This window comes from Delphinapterus leucas, chromosome 2 (genome assembly GCF_059928025.1).
Source record: "Delphinapterus leucas isolate spDelLeu-1000000601 "Yukka" chromosome 2, BTC_Dleu_Yukka2, whole genome shotgun sequence".
In the NCBI taxonomy this organism is placed as follows: domain Eukaryota; kingdom Metazoa; phylum Chordata; class Mammalia; order Artiodactyla; family Monodontidae; genus Delphinapterus; species Delphinapterus leucas.
In genome coordinates, this window is record NC_143130.1 from 151,834,486 (window position 1) to 151,855,776 (window position 21,291).

Here is a 21,291-nt window from a genome sequence, read left to right on the forward strand (position 1 = left end):
AGCGCGTGGGAGGATAGTAGGACCAGAAAACTGAGGCCAAGTAAGATTCAAATATTTACTTGAATATAAACCCACAACCATCAGCCGTCTTACCCTGCATACAGCAGGGCACAATTTCCCTTTCTCTACAGATTTTTGTAATTTTAGTTGTGCAGCGGGAACAGGGATGAAAATAACAATTAATGTCAGGCTCTCCCTAAAGCAAAATTATTTTGAATTCCTGTACCTCCATTTTGGCAAATCAGATGGAGAACTTAGAGTGCAGGATGCAAATTACTCATCGCCATTTCCAGTTTAGCCAGAAAATCAGAATTTACCAAGAGAGATGTCAGCACAATGGGCCCATTGTTGACTGGTTCCACTAGCTGTGTGATCTTGGCAAGTTACTTAACCTCTCTGTGCCTTGGAAATCTCATATTAAAACCAGAATAATAATGGTACTTGTCTCTCAGTGTTGTTTTGTTAATTAGAAATGGGTATAAGTTTAGGTGTATGGCATGTAGTAAGGAGTCAATAAAAACCATGGTGGTGGTTGGTATTATTACCTCCAGGGTGATGTTCTATCTTACTTGTTCTGTGGTGGCCTTCTTGCCAGAAAGGATGTGACACCAGAGCTAAGAATTCAGAATAGGTATGGCTTGGATTGATGAAGAACCAGGAAACTTTCACTCATTCAGCAAACATGTACTGGTCACCCACTCTGTGTCAGTTGCTCTGTCACAGATTTGAGTGAGTTATAGGCTTACCCTCCAAACATCCCGGGCTGGGAGAGGCAGCGTGATGGGGGCAAGAAGAGCATGGTGAGGAGTCTGATCTGAGTACTCAGAGATTTTATGTTGATGAAGAGTGATTACGAAGGTTGAATCGTTTGGAATGGGCAAGTTTATTAAAAGGTCTTCGTAGTCAAGGAGAGACGTTTAGAGTAGATTCAGCAGCTTTAGAGAGCCAGTGTGGGTCCCCAGCAATGGGGAATAACCTGCAAAATTCCCTTATCTATGAAATGAGGCTAATAACAGAACTCACCTCATAGGTTACTACGAGGATAAATAAGTGGACGTTTGGAAAGTCCCTAGAACACTGCCTGATGTTCAGTAAGCTCCATACATGTGGTAGCCGCTCTGCTATTATGGTGACTTCCCCAGACCTAAAATACCACTTGGCACGTAAGAGGCACTCAGATTTTTAAATGGGTGAATGAATGAATCAATGCATGAGTAAATGGGGCAGTGAATGTCATAGTGGAGACATTCCTCTGAACTAGACCTCAATTCTAGTTCCACCTCTACCACTAACTAGTCCATGGGTAAATCACTTCACTTCTCTGAGCCTTTAATTTTTCCATCTGTTAATGAGGTGTCTGTACTTGATGGTCGCCGAGGTTACTTCCAATGCTAAGATTCCATTGTTCTAAGGAGTAGTTAGAGGGCATGAGGACAACGGAGAAATAAGTGATTTATATGTTCCCTAGTTTAGGAGATTGAGGTTAATTATGATGTCACTAGTAAAGACAGAAAGCTTGGAAAGGGAGTGAGTTTTTTAAGGTCATTGAAATAGGATAGGTTCAATACTTTGTAAATGTTTAATTGCACATGTAGCACATGAATCTGTTGACTTTATAGAGTTTTTAATTGTGTTCCGTTTTTGCTGTGGTAGGATGCTGGTGAGATTGAGATGGCAATGAGATGCCAGCATGAGGGCAAGAAGACAAAGATTTTTCAGTGAGAAATTACACATCCAAGAAAAACCAACATCTGAGCTTAAAGCAAGTCCCCTGGACGCCCTGTTCGAGGACTTGGCTTTGTTGCCAGTGGTCACTTGATTAGTTAGGTGTCAGAGGGAGCGCTGTTGAGGCACCAAGGAAGTGCAGACAGACAAGCCCCAGGGAAGGTCTGTGCCAGGAGAAAGGTCCCCTCAATAGCTACTTGCTGCCTTCCCAGTTATGGTGAACCAACTGCCCAACGTGTGACATTAGCTGTACAAGAAGGGGGCCACCAGCATTTGGTCATGTAGCTCGTGGTCATCAGTAGAGGTACCGGCTTTGCCTTCCACGCATGGTACTTTACTTCTTGACTTAGCTGGCCCATTTTGACCCAGATGGGTTGGAAATTTCTTGGGATGATTCTCCTTAAATAAAAACCAAATCTGGGTTACACTTTCCTGAGTTTCACATTTGGCCAATACAAAATACTGTCTGAGGCAACGTCGTCAAAGCAGCTGTCACCCGCGCTCACCTACACCTCTCCTGGGTCACTGGGACCAGGTCTGCTGGGGCTGGTGACATGCCAGGCTTTCGGCTGCAGGTTGCCCCAATTCCACAGGCTGCCTAGTTGGTGACAAAGGAGGTACCTTGTAATAGAGAAGATACCCCTTTATCTGACACAGTGCAGAGCTGTAGCTGTTCGGTTCATTGCGGAAGTTGGTGAGTTGGTATGAAAAAGTGATACATACATACCTTAATGACCTCAAATTAATGTAAAATGTACAAAGAAACATTCATTCAACAGCCTTTTGAGGTAGAATGAAAGATTCTCTTTGATTATCGTTGCCCATAATTTGAGTTTCTTTCTTAAATAAGTCACACTTAAACCATCCAGTTTTGACATCTTTAAAGTGCATCAAGAATTTTGAAAATACTTTTAAAGCAACTGTATGTTGTCCCCGCTCAGATTTCTACTATTTTTTCACGTTTTTTTCAGTTCTCTCACTTATACCAAATTCATCAGCAATTGTCTTAGCTGACTCTCCTTTCTCAGGTTATTCAAAAGCCATTCAACTGGATCGTCATAGAAACAACAACGCTCTCTCTTTTCACATTAATTTCACCAGTGCGTGTAATATTAAGTGAACGTACATTATTAAAATAACAAGTATGCCTAACATAAGCAGGTTTGAGAACAAACACAATTGACTCTCACCCACAGACTCGACTGTGTGAGCAGAGGTGTGGGCATACAGAGTAGGCTGCTACCAGAAGGCTCCAGCATATCGTAGGCTGCATCAGGAAATTTTTCAGACCACATGGAGGAGGTCGGTTAACCCAGCAAGGAGTTGACTAGAGTTCCTGGTATAATTAAGTTGTCAAACAGCAGGTCAGCCCTGGTCCTCTCCGACCTTGCCTCCTGGTCATTCTATTGTTCATTCATACCATTCACCTGTTATCTCCCCTGGGCCGTTCTACTTGGCACTAGAGAAGGAAGGAGATACCGAAGAAGCAGAGGTAGGAGAGGAAGTGATGAAGGCCATGTTTGAGGAAGAATATCCTGGCAACTGAGGGCTAAGAGCCCTTCCTGAGCCTGGGAAGAGACACCTAAGTTGTCCTCCCCTTCCACTGTCCACTCATTCCACCTGGCAGGCCAGGCCCTGGTGCTAGGTGCAGGGCTTCGTACTGAGCAGGACACAGCCTCTGCCCTGCTTGGGGTGAAACAGAGTGAGGAGGATGAAGGGGGTTGTCAGGATTGGAAGATGGGGGCCCTCATCTGACAGATTCCCAGAGGTCAGGTGTCATGGCTTCCACATAGAAACGTATTCTTTTTTTTTTTTTTTTTTTTTTTGCGGTACACGGGCCTCTCACTGTTGTGGCCTCTCCCGTCACGGAGCACAGGCTCCGGACGTGCAGGCTCAGCGGCCATGGCTCATGGGCCCAGCTGCTCCGCGGCATGTGGGATCTTCCCGGACCGGGGCACGAACCCGCGTCCCCTGCATCGGCAGGCGGACTCTCAACCACTGCGCCACCAGGGAAGCCCAGAAATGTATTCTTGACTGCACAGGGTTGGGCACATAGAGGGGAATGGCTGGCTGGCTGGCTGGATGGATGGATGGATGAGTGGATGGATGGATGGATGAGTGGATGAACAACTGGGTGGATGAATTTACGATTCCACCACCCTGCTGGTTTTGTATATGTTGTGATTTCTCTTCTTCCTTCAGCCATCTACCTCTGTAAGAGGACGATGCAGAATAAAGCAAGGCTGGAACTGGCAGATTATGAAGCAGTAAGTACGATTATTTTCCAGGAAAGGGATGGGAGGAGAGTGTAAGATACATTCAGTTCTTTCTCAGCTTGTATTTTTCCCTTTTTCTCTCCCCAACCCTTCAGACGGTGGAAAGACAGTCTCTTCTATTTTCCCTCTTTTGTTCTCAGCTCCTCTTACCATCACAATAAATTACTTCTTTAAATAAAGGAATCTCAAAACTCAGCAATAAAAAAAACAACTCAATTAAAAGTTGGCAAAGGACTAGAACAGGCACTTCACCAAAGAGGACATAAGGATGACAAAGGTGTTCAACATCATTAGCCATTAGAGAAATACAGATTAAATCCATGGTGAGATACTCTTACACACCTATTAAAATGGCTGAAATTAAAAGTACTGGTAATGCCAAGTGCTGGTGAGGATGTGGTGAACAACGGGAGCTCTCCTATATTGCTGGTGGGAGTGCAAAATGGTGCAGCCACTCGGGAAAATGGTTTGGCAGTTCCTCATAAAGTTCGACACACACATACTGTACAGCCAAGTAATCCCACTTTTACATACCTACATACACACCCTAGAGAAATCAGAACTTAACGTTCACACAAAAACCTGTACACTAATGTCCATAGCAGATTTATGTGTGATAACCCAAAGCTGAAAACAACTCAAATGCACTGTAACAGGTGAATGATTAAATGGACGATGCTACAGCCATGTAATGGAATACTGCTCTTCAGTGAAAAGGAATAAACCATTAATCTAACCACTTGGATGAGTATCAAAGACATTATGTTTAGGGAAAGAAGCCAATCTCAAAAGATTTCAAACTGTGTGATTCCATTTATGTGACACTTTTGTAAATACAAAACTATCACGAGGGAAAACAGATCAGTGGCTTCCAGGATGCAGCTATAAAGAGATTCCAGGAGGGAGTTTTGGGGGGTGATGGAACCATTCTGTATTCCGATTGTGGTGGTGGTTACATAAATATATACATGTGTTAAAATTTATAGTACTATACACGAAAAGAAAAAAACACATTTATTGTATGATAATTTTTTAGTTTAATATATGATCGTTTTTTTAATTGCATCTTCATACCCGATTCACCTGTGCTTGGCAGTAAATGCAAAATCTAAGGACCAAATCCAATCCAGAAGATAAGATGTATGTCGGATGGCAATATACTCTCCCAGCTTTCCTCCACCTCCACCTTCTTTACAAGGTGTGATTTCTTACAGAAACTGGAGACCCAGCCACACTCATATCCATTCCCATTTAACAGAGCCAAGGCACAGAGAACTTGAAGATTCACAGATAATGTTTTAAATATTTAAAAATTGGGGTTGCAGACTCTTCCCCCGAAACCACACTTTGTATGGGTCACAGAAAACCTAGGATACTGACCAACTTTTCTTATACCCTCCAGAGGAGGTGTTGCTGAGCCATGGAATGACTGAAGAGCTGGCAGCTAGGAGGAAGGGCAACGTTAGGGGCAGTGAAGAATCCTCCCCTGGATAATCCAGCATGAACAGCACCTCAGATCCACCCACCTCCCCAATGTCCCTCCCACTTTTGCTGTCTCAGTCTTCCAAACCAAGCGTGAGGCCCCACTCTACCAAACCTTGTCACCCTTGGTTACCTACACCCAAGCCCACCAATGCACTGAGCCACCACTCCCCTCTCTGCAGCCCAAGGGGAATGTGCATGCCATCAGAGCGCAGGCCCGGTGCATGGCGCTCCACCCTCTTTGACCCCACTGGCATCACAGGACCTGTGAATGGGCAGTGCAGGTTGCAGTGCAAGAGTTTACTGGGAGTGTTAGGACCTGGCTAAAGTTTGCTTATCCAAGGGAGCCATGAAACATAAATCTGTTGGAACGTTATAATTTTCCCCAGCATCCCTAACATGGCGGTTCTGTGGCTCTGAGCATCTTAGGCACCCAGTCCCTGCCCTATCTGCCCTCGTGCACCAGCAATCACCCCTCTTCTAGAAGACTGCTGTCGGACTCTTTGTTCGCACAGTGCAAAGTGCTTTAACTTTGGCATGACTACATCACTTCCTGAATATGACCTACAGAAATAACCCAGACGGCAGAAGCATGTGGCCCCTCCATCCCGTGTCTCCCTTCCCTGTAGTTCCCTTGTTTAAAAAAGCTCCTAAACGGAAACAAGACAGCACCAACTCCTGACATATTTTATTCTGTTTTCTTTTCTCTTACCCTACAATATTCTGCTTTGGTATTTGTAAAGAATATGGTGTTAAGATGTTCTTTCAGGTTGAAGTTCTGTCTAAAAGTGGTTAGAAACTAAAGAGACATTTTGTTTTCAAAATTCAGTAATTTTATTAATTTTTTCTGATTACATCGTCCCTGTGTAAAAACAATTCAAACAACAAAGAAAGGAGAGAAAATAGCCTGCAATCCTTCTCTCCTAAGCTTTTTTCTGTACAAACATTTTTTTTTCTAACAAGAAAACTTGAATCACACCACAAGCATTACAGTGTAAGCGGCTTCTTTTTCCAGTCGTATACTGTAAGGATGTTGAGAATCTTTCCATATCAGTAATAATCATCTACATTCTCATTTTTAATGGCTGCCTAGTATTCCGTGGTGTGACTGTGTCATTATTTATGTCACTGCTCCCCAGTTGACTGACATTCAGGCTTTACCAGCTTTGCTTCCTGTGAACAGTGGGAAAATCTAAGGGACAGTTTTTTTGAAGTACTCGTACAGCAAGCCTTGGTAATAACTGAGTTCACGTGTGTTGGTCTTCAACCGAAGCTCCTTTTATGTTAATAATCCACTAATGAAGGTAATCAGTTAGTGTTGGCATGAGCTCTATGAAAATACACAGCATGATGTGGGCTCTCGCCTTGCATTCCATCAGGATTAGGCGGGTCATTAGGGGACCTGTCCAACACCCCTCCCCACTGTCCTGTTGTGCTGCTAGGCTACTCTCCAGGCTTCGAGAAAAGACTTCTTCCCTCTTCCTCTAAAGGTGACCCTGGATGCCTTTTCTTTCTTTTTGTTTTGGGGTTTTCCTTTCATGACCATCACAAACCTAGACACTCCCTTCTTTCCCACTTTTGAGTCTGGACTTTCAAAGTTGTTAATGCCAGGTCCTCTGGGTTCTCCTTTCCTGCCACCTTCCTAGCCCTCTGCTTGCTGGAAGACAAGTCTTGAGACATCCATTCTCGGTTTTGCAATCAGTTGCAAAAACACCCCTCATGCCTTCCCTAAATCCTGCATGAACAACCACAACCAATTCTCCCCTGTCTTCAGTGGCCTTTATAAGTGCTGTGTGAGTCGTGTTCTTGTAAAACACACAAGAAAAGAGGAATCGGGAACCACAGAGACGTCAGACTTAATGGGTGTGTAAATGAATATTAATAGTTCTGCTCCGTACAGCAGGGTCTGGTGCAAAGTCAGATGGGGTTCACATCCAGTGGATTTAAAGTGGGGCCCTACTGTTTTGTTGGGAGTAACCAGAATAGATGGCTGCCTTGTAATAAGCATAGCTGTCGATGTGCAAACTTACGATGATTAATGCCTTCTTGTTGATTTTCATTTCTCATTAGGAAAACTTAGCAAGACTCCAGAGGGCCTTTGCAAGGAAGTGGGAATTCATCTTTATGCAAGCAGAAGCACAAGTAAAGTAGGTGAACTTAATAGCGACCCTTTGCAAAGAGAGAAACACTCTCTGGAAATCAGAGGTGGTGTGAGAGTGGGGCTTCCTTCCATGGCCAGCCAGCTATGGTTAGTCACTGTCTCTCTCATGACAGCAACTGAGTAGAAATCAAGTTCAGGATGGATAAGTTGCATCTCTGTCACCCATGGCACTCTAAAACAATTCCCAAAGCGTGTGTTTCAGCAGGCAATGGGGTTCTTCCCAAACGTAGAACTCTGGTCCTAAGAAGATGTACCTAATTCCCAAGATTTCCAAACCTTCTTCTGTGCTCAGAGACTAAAAACCATCAGACCCACTTTACTTGTTGGTCTGGAGATTTCGTCTTCATAGGAAAACATACTGGAGTTTTAGGCAGGCCAACAAGTGGCCCCTCCACCGTATCTCCCGGGTGGAGGGGTTCAGAACTAATCAAAAATAAGGCAGAGAAGTCAGACATTTGGAGTCTGAAATGTCAGATTGTTACTGATGAACTAGTTATAGGACATGATTTTGGATCTGTGACCACAGATCTTTACCCTGGAATTAAACATCCTGGGCAGAGCTGGGACTCTTCCACCTCAGGGAAGAGTCCAGCCCTGTATGTTTACTGCACACAGAGAACAGGTGTCCTGAGAATAGGCTGACCCACACAGGGCCCAGAAGGACCAACCTTAGCTTTCTAAATTTCTTTTTTTTTTTAATTTATTTATTTTATTTATTTAATTTTGGCTGCGTCGGGTCTTCGCTGCTGCACTCAGGCTTTCTCTAGTTGCAGCGAGCGGGGGCTACTCTCCATTGCGGTGCGCGGGCTTCTCATTGCGGCGCGCGGGCTTCTCATTGCGGCGGCTTCTCTTGTTGCGGAGCACGGGCTGTAGAGCTCAGGCTCAGTAGTTGTGGCGCATGGGCTTCCTTGCTTCGCGGCATGTGGGATCTTCCTGGTCCAGGGCTCGAACCCTTGTCCTCTGCGTTGGCAGGTGGATTCTTAACCACTGCGCTACGAGGGAAGCCCCAGCTTTCTAAATTTCTTCTTTCAAATCTGCCAATAAGTTAAGTCTACAAGAGATGAAAGGAGGAGAAAGTTGGAGTGTTTTTCCCATATTCTTCCTTCCCAGCGAGTGTAGTGGAAATTCCTTCCTCTCTAAGGAAACAGGAGAAGTGGGTCGTAAATGTCCCCCACCACACAAACATGGTCATCAACCAGATCCTTTTGATTCTGGGAAATGGACTTGCTCAGGTGCAGTTCTCTCTTGTCCTTTCTAGCAATGGGCTCTTATTTAGCTTCAAGTGATAATGGAAGAAATGGGACAGAGGAGGGGTGGGAAAGGGATGCTGAGCTGGGAGGAGGTGAGTACCTTTTCTCTGGCACCCCTTGCACCTGAGCAGCCCCCGTGGGTCTTCAGGGGACCCCTTGTGCACTCTCTGGGCAGTGTGGGTGACATTGATCACAGGTACGGTCACTGGGTCCAGTGGGCCTCATGGTGTCATCGCTCTCCCCCTCCCTCTGCAGTCTCTACCCCCCACTCATGAATCCACAGGCCTGCCCACCACCCCGGTTCTCCCAGAAACCCCCGAGGGAGGTGGACACCAGACACTGGATGCTGAGCTGCGTCAGGAGGAGCCTTGGCCCCTGAGGAAGGAGAAAGCAGGAGGGTGGGTGAATAGGTGAGGAGGCAGGATTGAGCCAGTGCACTCAGACGCCTCCGGGAAGTGAAGAGGAGGGCTGATTTACACTTTCGGGATCACACGGCATCGAATGTTATAAAAGGAGGGAAAAGTGCCACTTTGTACATATACGGGATTTCTCGATTCACTTTTTTGATGAACTCTGTGATTACATTATAATTGTGGGCCATTTAAGTACACAGTAACTCTCACAAAAATCACAGTATGACTTTATTTCAGTCAGTCCAATGTACTCCCAAGAGAGCCAAGAACCAGCAGTTACAAAGCAATTAATCCGAGTTACTTTTTACTTAGATAATATGAAGTAATACCGGCTTTTTTTTTTAAACACTCCTATCTATGCGATCACAACATAAAGAATCTGTCTGTCTGTCTGTCTTGCAATTTGTACCTCCCCCAGCTGAGGTCAGAGATATTTGCCTTCTGGATCTTGTCACACACTAGGGTTATTACTTTGCTTTTAGGAAGCCAGATGGTTTAAGTGACTTTTAAAACACATAATTGCAGCATTTTGAAGACATTCCTACTGATTCTGAATCTAAAGCAAACTTTCAAATTTGAGGATGAAACACTACAAGCCTATGGTTATATTCCTTCCCATAATCTGAATATGCAATAGTAGCCACTTTGATGCGGGGCATGTCGACAACGTATGCAGCTCTTAGTAGTCCAAACCTTAATAATTCAAATGGACAGCTGCATTCCTGAACCCTCATTAGGCTCACCCTGTTCATTACACATAATTGGTCATTTGCAACCTAGCTGAAAACAAGCTCTCTTACCATGTGTGGGCTTCTTGAGGTTTCCTTGAGGGAACCATACACCCATATTGTACAGCTCTGCAGAAAGCAGGGACCACACAGGTGCCAAGAGCTCTGTGCACACTAAGCTCCTAAAAAAGGGAGAACAGAGCTGACACATGGGTCATGGAGGAAAAACAGAATTAAAAGCCTCTGATTTCCCCTTTTTCACTCTTTCAGGATTGATCGGAAAAAGGACAAGACAGAGAGGAAAATTTTGGATAGTCAAGAACGAGCCTTTTGGGATGTCCACAGGCCAGTGGTGAGGAAGCTCTGCTTAGTTCTCTAAGTTTTACATTTTCTCTCTTCCTTCGCTTAAAAGAAAAGACTGTCTTTAGCCACCAGGCGTCTCACTTTTAAGAAAATTGCTAAGCTTTGTGAAATTGGTTTTTGCCATTAATTCATATCATCTCAGTAGATTTTCTGGAATATATGTCAGTTCCACCTTTTAAAAATTATACATCCATGAAAATATGGAATTGGAAATGGGGAGCTGTGGGAATTCCACCTGGGGAACTTTGGGCCCTGAAGTTTCCAGTCCTAAGTTAAGCAATTTCCATTTCTACTGTCATTCAATTCCAACTTCTAGAATATTCTCTTTCAAATGCAACCGTTGTTGTTACGGTGGTTATGTTCTATGAAGTCGCCGAGAACACTGAATTAGTGGATGCTGAACCATTACATTATCCTGGGAGAGATACAGGGTTAGGTTCTTGCAAGCCTCCAGTCCCATTTTCACCAACTGATCAATACATAACCTTGTTTGAAGTGTGTTTCGGTTTAAAGACACCTTATTTAATGTATATTGTTGATCACTGGCATTGAACTCGCAGCCAAGAGCACTATAGCTCACGCCTAGATGGAGCTTATCTAACATACCTATTTTCTCCATAAAGCACGTCCCAGCCTTCCTGCACTTAGGAATGCTCGACAGCACATCAGCACTGGGCTTGGGCAAAATCACCAACAAAAACACAAAAATGTGTAAAACTGGTGCTGAATAGACTGTGCCAAGGACACTTGTTTGCAGCATGAGATGAAATAAGAAGGCACCTCACCGGGAACACGCAGGTCTGGCAACTCAACATGTTTCCTGCTCTGCGCACGTCCCAAATGACCATGAAGGCACCACAAGCCCTGACTTGGGGGGTATAAATAAATTTTAGCACGTAGGCAAAATCACAAATACAAAATCCACGAATAATGAGGTTTCACGCATTTCTAATTTCGTATTACTAAAATAAGTCTTACATTTTCCTCATGAAATGGAACTAAAACGAATAAGCTATGTCAACCTTCCTCAAGTCTGATTAAAAGCAAAACCAAAAAAAAAAACAAAAAATTCCCTATCCTGATAGTGGAGTGGTTTTAGATGGTTAGGTATATGAAAGAACAAAGGCTCTGACTGAAGCCATCCACCAATTTAAATAATAAGTTTACGCTTATAAACTGTACACTGTACTCTCTACTTATCATCCTTAGGTAATATGAGGTAAGCTGTTTTAATTCATATGAGAACTCTGTGGAGGAACACATACTGAAGGTGAAACACCTTTGTAAAAAAAAAAGACTGTAAATGGCAAAATGGGGGTAGTCATGTATTATTTGTAATGGAAAAGACAAAGATTGGTTCTGATAGTGTCATTTGAGCCAACTTGGAAAGTATGATGTTCACTTAGTAATTTATATGATGATTTTTTTCTCTCAGCCAGGCTGTGTGAACACAACAGAAATGGATATCAGAAAATGTCGACGTTTGAAGAACCCGCAAAAGGTTAAAAAGGTTCGCTAGTTTAGCTGAATTAAAAATTCTTGGGATCACCCTTGCATTTCCGGTACTGTTCAGATAATAATTTACTATTTGTAGTTCTTCCCCGTTTCATCCTTTGAAACCATATCATTCATTCTACAAATATTTACGGAGTGGCTGGCGTGTGCTTGGCACCGTTCTGGCTGTGGAAATATAGTGGCGAGTCTTAACAAAGCCCACAGCCTGGTAGGCATGAAGCAAGCCAGCAGGCAATGGTGGGAAGTACAGGACAGTTCAGGAAGACCAGGAGGGTGCCCCAGACCGGGGGCTTCCCAAGGGTTTCCATAGCAGGCTCGAGGGTGCAGAGGTCTAAAGGGTAAGTAGCAGTTGGCTCTGGGGAGACAGCAGAGAGGAAGGGAAACATAAGGAACAAAAAGTAGGGCAACACCACAGGCAAAGGCCAGCTTGGTACTTTGACACAAGTGCAAGTCTTTTAGTATAGCTAGGTCTCCCAAAGTCAAATCACCATCTCACCCAACTGTGAATGAGCCAGTGATCATTTGTGTTTCACTATACTGGAAGGGGCAGTGGCTCTCTCTCCTCTATCAATATATATGTGACATGGCATACATATCAACTTCTTGAATTTACTTATATATTTTGTTCTTCATTGAGATATTGATGCCCACTGTATTATACTTTAATGTTAGTCTTAAAATGTCCCCATTTAGTCTTTAAAGGCCCCCTAATTCTAATATTCCAGAATTTCATGGAGCCCACATGCACCCTGAGCCTTTCTTGATTTTATAGATTTCAGCTATAAATTGCACACCCTTCAGTGTTTTATTTCTTTCCCAGAACAAAGATTGTCTTTAATCTGTCTCTAACAAAAGGAACAGATTAAAAAGTAGCTATAGCTGTGGGCAAGTGGAAAATCTGTGTCCAGAAAACTGGTCAGTTTAAAAGGAAAAAATCGGAAACCCTGCCATCTCAAGTTTGTACCAGACAGGCATGTCATCTGCTGACAAACAGAAAATCTAGAGGGGCTCTTTATCTTCCTGCATAATCTTCAGGAATTGTTCCTGAACTTTCCTGTGTCTCAGAATCACCTGGGGCATTTGATGAACGTGCAGGTTCCCGAACCCCACCCATGAAGATTCCGATTCAGGAGGTCGTGGGTAGAACTCGGCAATGTACCTGTTTACCGAGCACCCAAGATAACTCTTTGCAGATGGTCTATGGACTGTATTTGGAGAAACACTGATACACAAGGAGACCATTTAAGCTCAATGAAAGGAAGGATTTTCTAATAGTGGTAACTCAAAGATGGACCAGCTGCCTCAAGAGGCAGGGTTCCCATTATTGGAGAATTTCAAGCAGAGGCCACTCGCTTATTGTCAGGATGTCATGGAGGGGATTGGAAGCATCAGATGAGCGCTTGAGCTAGCTGACCCTTCGGACCCCCTTCAACTCGGAGGGTGCATGATTCAATATTCTTGTTTCTTCTCTAGTCAGTGTACGGCGTGACTGAAGAATCCCAGTCGCAAAGCCCAGTGCACGTCCCCAGTCAGCCAATCAGGAAAACTACAAAAGAGGACATCCGGAAACAGGTGAATGAATGCGCTACTGCACTCTAAGGAGGAGATGTGGCCAGCTTGAAAACCTTTTGAATGTCCACCTCTGGAGGCTGAGTGAGCTTTGAGTTCCTGGAAAGCACAGTGGAACCCAGCTGTGGGTGACTTGAACCTTTGGGCACTGTGTGTGAATAATTCACGGAGGCTCGAGAAGACAAATTCTCCACCAAGTTACTCCAGCAGTTACTAGAAAAGGACATAAATGAGTTACCCGAACACCGTGGGCTGACTGCCGTAGTCGGGTTTCCCCCAAGACGCTGTGGGAGCTGGAGGCAGGAGGGACTCGTGTCACAGCGTCCTTAAAATTGTATTGCACTTCCAGAGTAAGCCAGCTCAGGACCACCAACTTTATTGCTCTGATTCAAAACGAAGGTTGACAGATAAAGCAAACCCTACCCACAATGCCATTTCAGCATTTTTTGGTTCCATGTTATCTTCCTTCATGATGAGGAGTTAACTGGTCAACCCAGGTCACCGACAATGCCTAATTACATTACTGCTTTCCAGGGGTTCACTGGTAATGAAGTGACTTGACTTTACATTATGCTTTACTGGCTTCTAGGGGGCACCCAAAGGCATAAACTGTGAGGTGCCTTCCCTTGATAACTTTATTATTGAGTGGGGAAAAGGAAACAGATGTATGGAAAATAGGTACTCAGTGCCAGTTAAGTACACCAAGCACACGGACATGATGTAGGTGTGAAAGCTGGGTAGGAGATCACTGGAGATTAGCCAAACCAGATCCTTATGGTGTGTGTGTTACCTCCATGCTGTTGCTAAGCTTTGTAGAATATATACTATATTTAAGTTTTCATTCACTTCTGGGTAAAGAAGATGTGGCACATATATGCAATGGAATATTACTCAGCCATAAAAAGAAACAAAATTGAGTTATTTGTAATGAGGTGGATGGACCTAGAGTCTGTCATACAGAGTGAAGTAAGTCAGAAAGAGAAAAACAAATGCTGTATGCTAACACATATATGTGGAATCTAAAAACAAAAAAAGGTACTGATGAACCTAGTGGCAGGGCAGGAATAAAGTCGTAGACATAGAGAATGGACTTGAGGACACTGGGGTGGGGGGAGGGGGAAGCTGGGGCAAAGTGAGAGAATGGCATGGACATACATACACTACCAAATGTAAAATCGATAGCTAGTGGGAAGCAGCCGCATAGCACAGGGAGGTCAGCTCAGTGCTTTGTGACCACTTAGAGGGGTGGGATGGGGAGCGTGGGAGGGAGACGCAAGAGGGAAGAGATGCGGGGATCTATGTATGCATATGGCTGATTCACTTTATTGTAGAACAGAAACACAGTATTGTGAAGTAATTATACTCCAATAAAGATCTATTTAAGAAAAAAAAAAAAAACCTAAGCTGTAACACAACACAGGAGAATATGTGATGTAGGCTAAATTGTAGAGTGTGTTTCTTAGTGTGGTAGGAATTTCCAAAAGGGCAAAATGGTTGCTGGAGTGTCAAGTTGGAGGGCTGGAGAAGTCTGTCCAGAGGAGGTGTTTGGATCTTGGTAGAAATACAGGTTTGGGGTTACTGGGGTGAAGGGGGGAAAAATTCCAGTTTGGTCTTAACACTTCTGTTCTGCCTTTCCCCAGATAACATTTTTGAATGCACAGATTGACAGGCATCGTTTAAAAATGTCCAAAGTGGCTGAAAGGTATGTTTCCCCTTAATAATATTACTACTTTCTTCTAATTTAACAAAGGAGAAATGTTACAGTGTTATGACTAACAAGTGTGTACCAAGAGGCAGACCACATTCATTTCTTAAACTGATGGGTGAAAAAACCACAGACCCTGTGTGAGTACAGCTAAGATAGCAGACCTCCCCTGAGTGATGTCAAGAAATGTTCTGTTGCTAAAGCTTTTGAGGGGGGTGGCCAAGGGACCTTGTCAATCAAGGAAGAACGTCCTTAAAAGCTACCTAATGCACTTTTACCTTCAGCCTCTTGATTAATTCAAATGGAATTGTTCCCTTTTCGGCTATAAAATGCCCAGATTCACTTTATAAGGGGAAAGAAATTACGTATGCCCTTTGAGGTGCTGGCGGCGCAAACAGGAGGGCACTGGTCCATCAGGAGGCATTCCACCTCCACACACCATCAACCAGCCAACTGCATGGAATCAACTGTAAAGAAAATATTTGGGACCTCCAGCCTGGCTTCCGCCAGGGCATTTGTGCTACAATCTGCACCAGGAGCTGGTTCCACCTTTTTAACTCATGGGAAACTCAATTTTGTCAACGAAACGGTCTGTGTTTGGACTCTCCGTGAAGAGGGGGGACCACCTGGGGAGTCTGTATGGAATAAATCTGAGCAGGCGGCCCCAAGCTGAAGGTTTATTCATCCATATGCTACTGGTAAAGCAATGACCAATATCTGAAAGCTCAAGGGCTTAAGCCGGGTCTTAGTATTTATTGGCTATAACAGTAAAGTGGGTCCTTTAAGCCCACCTCACACAGAGGGCTGGCTGTGTGTTCAACCTGTAAGCCTTTCTCTGCTGGCCCCTGGGTTCATCACATCTTCTTTCTAGATAAATAACAGCAGATTGAGGCAAAGAAAACTCCACACCCAACGCCAAACCGGAATTCACACTTTGCCCTCAGGTGGCCAAGGACATCCCTGGATATGGGCTCATCTCTTTAATGGCATCTTGTATCTCTTCCAGGACTTCTCAGTAGTGTCACGATTGACATTCTGGGCCGAATACTTGTTTGTTGCAGAAGGCTGCCCTGTACATGATAAGATGTTTTGCAGCATCCCTGACTTCTACCCACTAGGTGCCAGAACCCCACCTCACAGTTTATGACAACCAAAAATATCTCCAGACGTTGCCAAATGTCCCCAGGAGGGGACACAATCGACCCCGTTGAGAATCACTGATATTCCCATTTTCCCCAATGCACGTGCTTGAGAACGTTGCCATGGCTGCAGCTCACAACTAGGCGAGTGTTCTGGGGTCACAAGTTTTAGCCTGGGGGCTGGGGAGCCACCGCACCCCATTATCATAATGTGGGGCTTCCTGAGTACAGGCTCTCAGGTTGCTTTTTAGATCTCACTGTGGTTGCCTTTGTCCCAGAAGAGTGCTTGTTAGTAAGGTAGCTGGGAGGACCTTGATTCCATTGGTGTCATAGCCTGTGAGGAAGTACAAGCTTCTTTCTCTGTGAAAAAGGGACAGAAATGGCTGTCCTGGGATACTGTGAGGGTCAGAGCTAGCCTTGCAAGGGCACTTTAAAGTTTGCAGTCCTAGGAGAGCATGCATGCGGGAGCATCTTTCCCTGGGTCTGGTTGCTGGGGCCAGTGGTTTTGAGCGTGATCATCCAGGTGAACGAGGGGGTTAAGAATGGAGATTCCCAAGCCGTAGTGCTAGGGAATTGGATTCAGTGATTCCGAGTACGTCGAGGAACCTGCAGTTTGAATTCTCTGCGGTGGACTGACCAGGTCTCCGAGGATTTGGGGAAGCCACTGCCCACCACTCACAGTGACCTGAGAGCTCACCTCAAAGGGGACACCCAGGTTGGTCTTATCTTTGGGGTGTAAGGAAAGATCCCAAACCAGTCAGCACGAGGGAGGCCAGCTGTGCAGGTGTGCAAGGCGGGAAAGGAGACAGCCACGGTGGGGGAGGGGAGCTGGACGCACCTATTGTTGGTTTGTTTACCACGGGGTACCATCTAATTATGCTTGAGAGGCTGCTCACACTGAAGAGATTATTCATGCCAGCCCTGCACTCCTCTCTCCGCAGCTTGAAGCTTTCATGAGTCCCCACCCAGCAGAGACTGCACTTTATTCCCACTGCACTGGCAACTTTTCAATGTGACACAAGGGTTTTTCATTAGAGCCACAAGGAAACCCCCAGATAGAGGAGGAGGGAGAGGAGACGGGTGTTAGCAGGAGATAAAGCAGCCTGGAGCCTTGGTCTCTGTCAGCAGCTCTGCAGGGGTGGAGACAGGGAGGTGGTACTGGCAGCTGGCCTTGGGTGCGACTGCTCTGCTCGCCAGAGGTGACAACTGAGCTATCTCAGGTGGGCGCCACTTCCCCTTGACGGATCTGGGTTCCCTGGGCCTGCTCCAGGTGATGGTGGTAATTAGCCAGAGGCCATCAGGCAAAGGACCGCAGCCCCCTGAGAACAGGTGCACATCGTTTTTCACTTAGTTCCCTGAGAACTGAAATTGGGGAGAGGGCAGGAGGGCTGGTGATCATAAAGATCCAGTTCCAAAAAAGGCAAGAGTCAAGGCTGGGTCAAAGGGTGCAGCCGGACCCAGCTGGGAAGAGAAAAAGGAAACTTTGCAAACTGAAGGAGCAGAACAGAACAATTTAGGGGGTGGTTGCAGAGCCAGTCATCTGGGTTTGGATTCTGCCTCTGCCATTTTCTAACTGTGTGACCTTGGGCAATTTGCTTCACCTCTCTCTGCCTCTGTTCCACCTCTTGAAAGGGGAGAGAGCAGTAGTACTTAACTAATAGGGTTCACGGGTGAATCCACGGCAAGAGCTTGATCCAGTCCTTGACGCAGCGCATTCAATGAATGTGAACGATTGTTATTATTTTCCAGTGTGGTGCTTTGGAAAGGAGCAGAATTGCATGAACTAGGTTTGTGGTGTCCAGAGGGCAGGCCAAGGAATGAGGCTGGCCCTGCAGATGGCAGTTCTGTGTTAGTGCAATTCTTCCCACCCTCTCTCTTTTCAGTCTCCAGCACAGAGAGCCCCGCAGGCTGCCGAAGGCTGGCCCTGCAGCCTGCAATCTGTGTGTCTCCCCTGGGTGCCTCCTATGGCACCACTAACCCGGCACCTTTGAGGAAGGAGGGGCCGTACGTGAAGAGGTTGGCTCTTCTGCACAGACTTGCTTGGGTCATCCTGATTTCACCTATTTTGTCTCATTGTCCCCATGAGTGGTCAAATGTCCCCAAAATAGCAACATCATGGCAACCAAACTACACTTCCTGGAAGCAGCACAAAAGTCTGCCTGAAATGTCACACAATTTTTGCTTCAGAAAGTATGGTCCCTGCACACACAGATGAATTTTCCAGATGAATAATGCTTAACACCTTAAGCTTTTCATTTTAACTATGTTGAATGAAAATATTTCTTAAACATGCCCTTGCCTTCTTAAAGAAAGGACACTGCATTTCAGTTAAGTTTTCTGGATAACTCAGGGTCAGTGTTCTTATTTTGTGCTTTAAAACTCAGTCAGTGATCAGAATCAAGTGCCATAAAATGCTTCCCTGTCCCTAAATGGCCCCAGACCATTATGTTCTTTGAGTCTCTGTTTATGCTTTTTAGTTGCTGGTTTGTCTTCTTGTTCCCATCAACATGGCTTATCTCCAGTAGCCCTTCTTCCTCACTAAACAACTCCCATTTCCAACCTGTACCAGGCCAGGTGTATCAGTTAGCTATTGCTGAGTAACAAACCGCCTTAAAAAAAAAAAAAAAGCCTGAAAACTGAGTGTCTTCAAACAATATGCATTTACTACTGGTCACATGTTTTTGTGCCAGTCTGTGTGCTCACGTGTCTATGTACACATGTCTGTGTCTGCTGGGCCACCCTCTTGTCTGTGTGCCTCCATGGATTGGGTTGGCTGCTCTACTGATCTTGTCTGGGATCTCTCACATGCTGGGTTCAGCTGGTTTAGGATGACCTCAGCTGGGACCATTGGGCAGTCCTTCTCATGGTCTCCCATCCTCCAGCAGGCTAGTTTGACCTTGTTCACCTGGGAATAGTAAGATTCCAAGAAAGAGAGCAGAAGCATGCAAAGCTTCTTGAGGCTTGGAAGTGGCACTCTGACACTTGTGCTGCATTTTATTGACTAAAGCAAGTCACAATCTCAGATCAGATACAAGGGCTGGGGAAATAGACTCCATTTTTAAAACTGATCTACCACACCAGGAAATCAAATAATCAAGTTCTTTAATCTCCATCCTAAAGCAAGAGGAAAGAGTCTTCGTGAGGTGTGCTCTTCCAAATAACAGACAGTGAGCCTTGGGGCATAGAGTTTATTTCATTGTAGACTCTGATCAGAGCCCCTTTTGGTCACTTATCTTACCTATGTTTCCTCAGTAGTTGAAGTTGCCAAATAGATGAGGTCTTAGTCTTCTTTGCAAGAGTCCTCAAGGGGTCCACTTTTTATTCACCCCAGCCTTACAGCACTGGACAAACCAACTTTGAGAATGCAAAAATCTATATGTTTTAGTTCAAAATTGTCCGAAAAGTCTCTATATTTTGCTATGTTTCTCCACCCTTAGTGGCACTGAGCTCCAGCCGGTCACTGCCTGGACCACACCGTGCTGCACCACATGGAAATATGGCTTTGTGTCATTTTATAGCTGCTCCTGTACTCGGCTCATCCTTACCCCATCCCTGGGAGCCATTTGTGCATCACAGCTGACTGCTGAATTGAATTTTTACCATCACCTTGCTTGAGCATGTCTGAGATCACTGCTGCACCCTGAAATTGGAGCTGGTTCCTCCTCTGCTTCCTGACCCTCTGTGATCATGAAATGTAATTAATGAAATGAGATAAGACAGCAAGGGACTGCATACCCTAAGGGTCTATTAAAAACATGCTAAGGTGATAGAGGTCCGTGAACTTAATGTCTAATGATAGTTTCAGGGAGGAATAAAAGGGGCCCAAGAGGTCATTATGACATTGCTTTTATGTGATTCCAGACACCGCAGGGTCCTTGCTTCTCACGTTAGGTGATAGAAGAGAAACCATCAGAGGTAACACTGTAGCCAGGGTGACTGTATCCAGACCAAGATCTAGAAGGGTCGCAATACCTGGCCTGGTATATGCTCTTCTTTCTGAGGGGCTAAATTCACCTCCATGTCCCTTCCCTCATCCCGAGTTTCTCTATTGTATATCTTTTCTCTGGGTGACCCATAATTAAGGAATTATTTCTTCATATTGTCTCTCCTCCCCATCTTCTCCCACGTGAAAAAAAATAGATGAACGAATTAATGAGAACCAAATGTTCTTCTTCCGTGTCTGCGGTGCTGCTCTGCTTTTCATTCCTTCCTAATCAGATGCCCTTCCTACCTGGTTCCCTTTTGTGCATCATCATTTGGAAAGTGCATATATCAAAGGGTGTGCAAACACACTCTCCTTTTCACCCCTTCTCACATTCAGTCTCCAGGTTTCCTTCCCACTGAGAGGCCCCCAGTTTCCTAAGGAATCCAGTAGCACATTTGTGTTGTATTTCTAAAGTAAGAATGATGGTCACTATCCCATAAGGCTTTGTATTCCATGCCTTTGTTTCCCTTGACTAATCATTTCCCACAGCTGCAAGCCATCCCCCACTGCCCATTTTCCCTGGAGCCTAACTGTATCTTTCCATCTTCCCCTCACCTGCCTTGTAAACCAGATCCCATATACATACTTCACTCTTGGGATGCTGTGTAGGGAAAAATCCAGTCTTCCTTTTCCTGTGTTTTTCCTTTACTCTGAAACTGCCACACTCACAGTACTTTTTGAAAAATTTTTATTGGAGTCTAGTTGATTTACAATGTTGTGTTAGTTTCAGGTGTACAGCAAAGTAGATCAGTTAAGCATGTGTATATATCCACTCTTTTTTAGATTCTTTTCCCATATAGGCCATTACGGAGTATTGAGTAGAGTTCCCTGTGCTATACAGTAGGTCCTTATTAGTTATCTATCTTATATATAGCAGTGTGTCACAGTACTTCTGACACCAGATGTGTGGGGATTTTTCTCCTCACGCCAGGCAATTCTCTGACACCAGCTGGGTGTCCTACAATTTAACTCAATTCTGA

At 44.8% G+C, this 21,291-nt stretch overlaps 1 protein-coding gene across 1 annotated transcript in view; it reads left to right on the forward strand.

Moving 5' to 3' along the window:
- RGS6 (regulator of G protein signaling 6) overlaps window positions 1-21,291 on the forward strand; it is a 575,969-nt gene that overhangs the window by 476,699 nt on the left and 77,979 nt on the right. Inside the window, 6 exon segments of the mRNA XM_089907925.1 lie at window positions 3,928-3,992; window positions 7,554-7,630; window positions 10,306-10,387; window positions 11,834-11,908; window positions 13,387-13,485; window positions 15,123-15,184. Coding sequence (XP_089764051.1) covers window positions 3,928-3,992; window positions 7,554-7,630; window positions 10,306-10,387; window positions 11,834-11,908; window positions 13,387-13,485; window positions 15,123-15,184 — 460 coding nt within the window.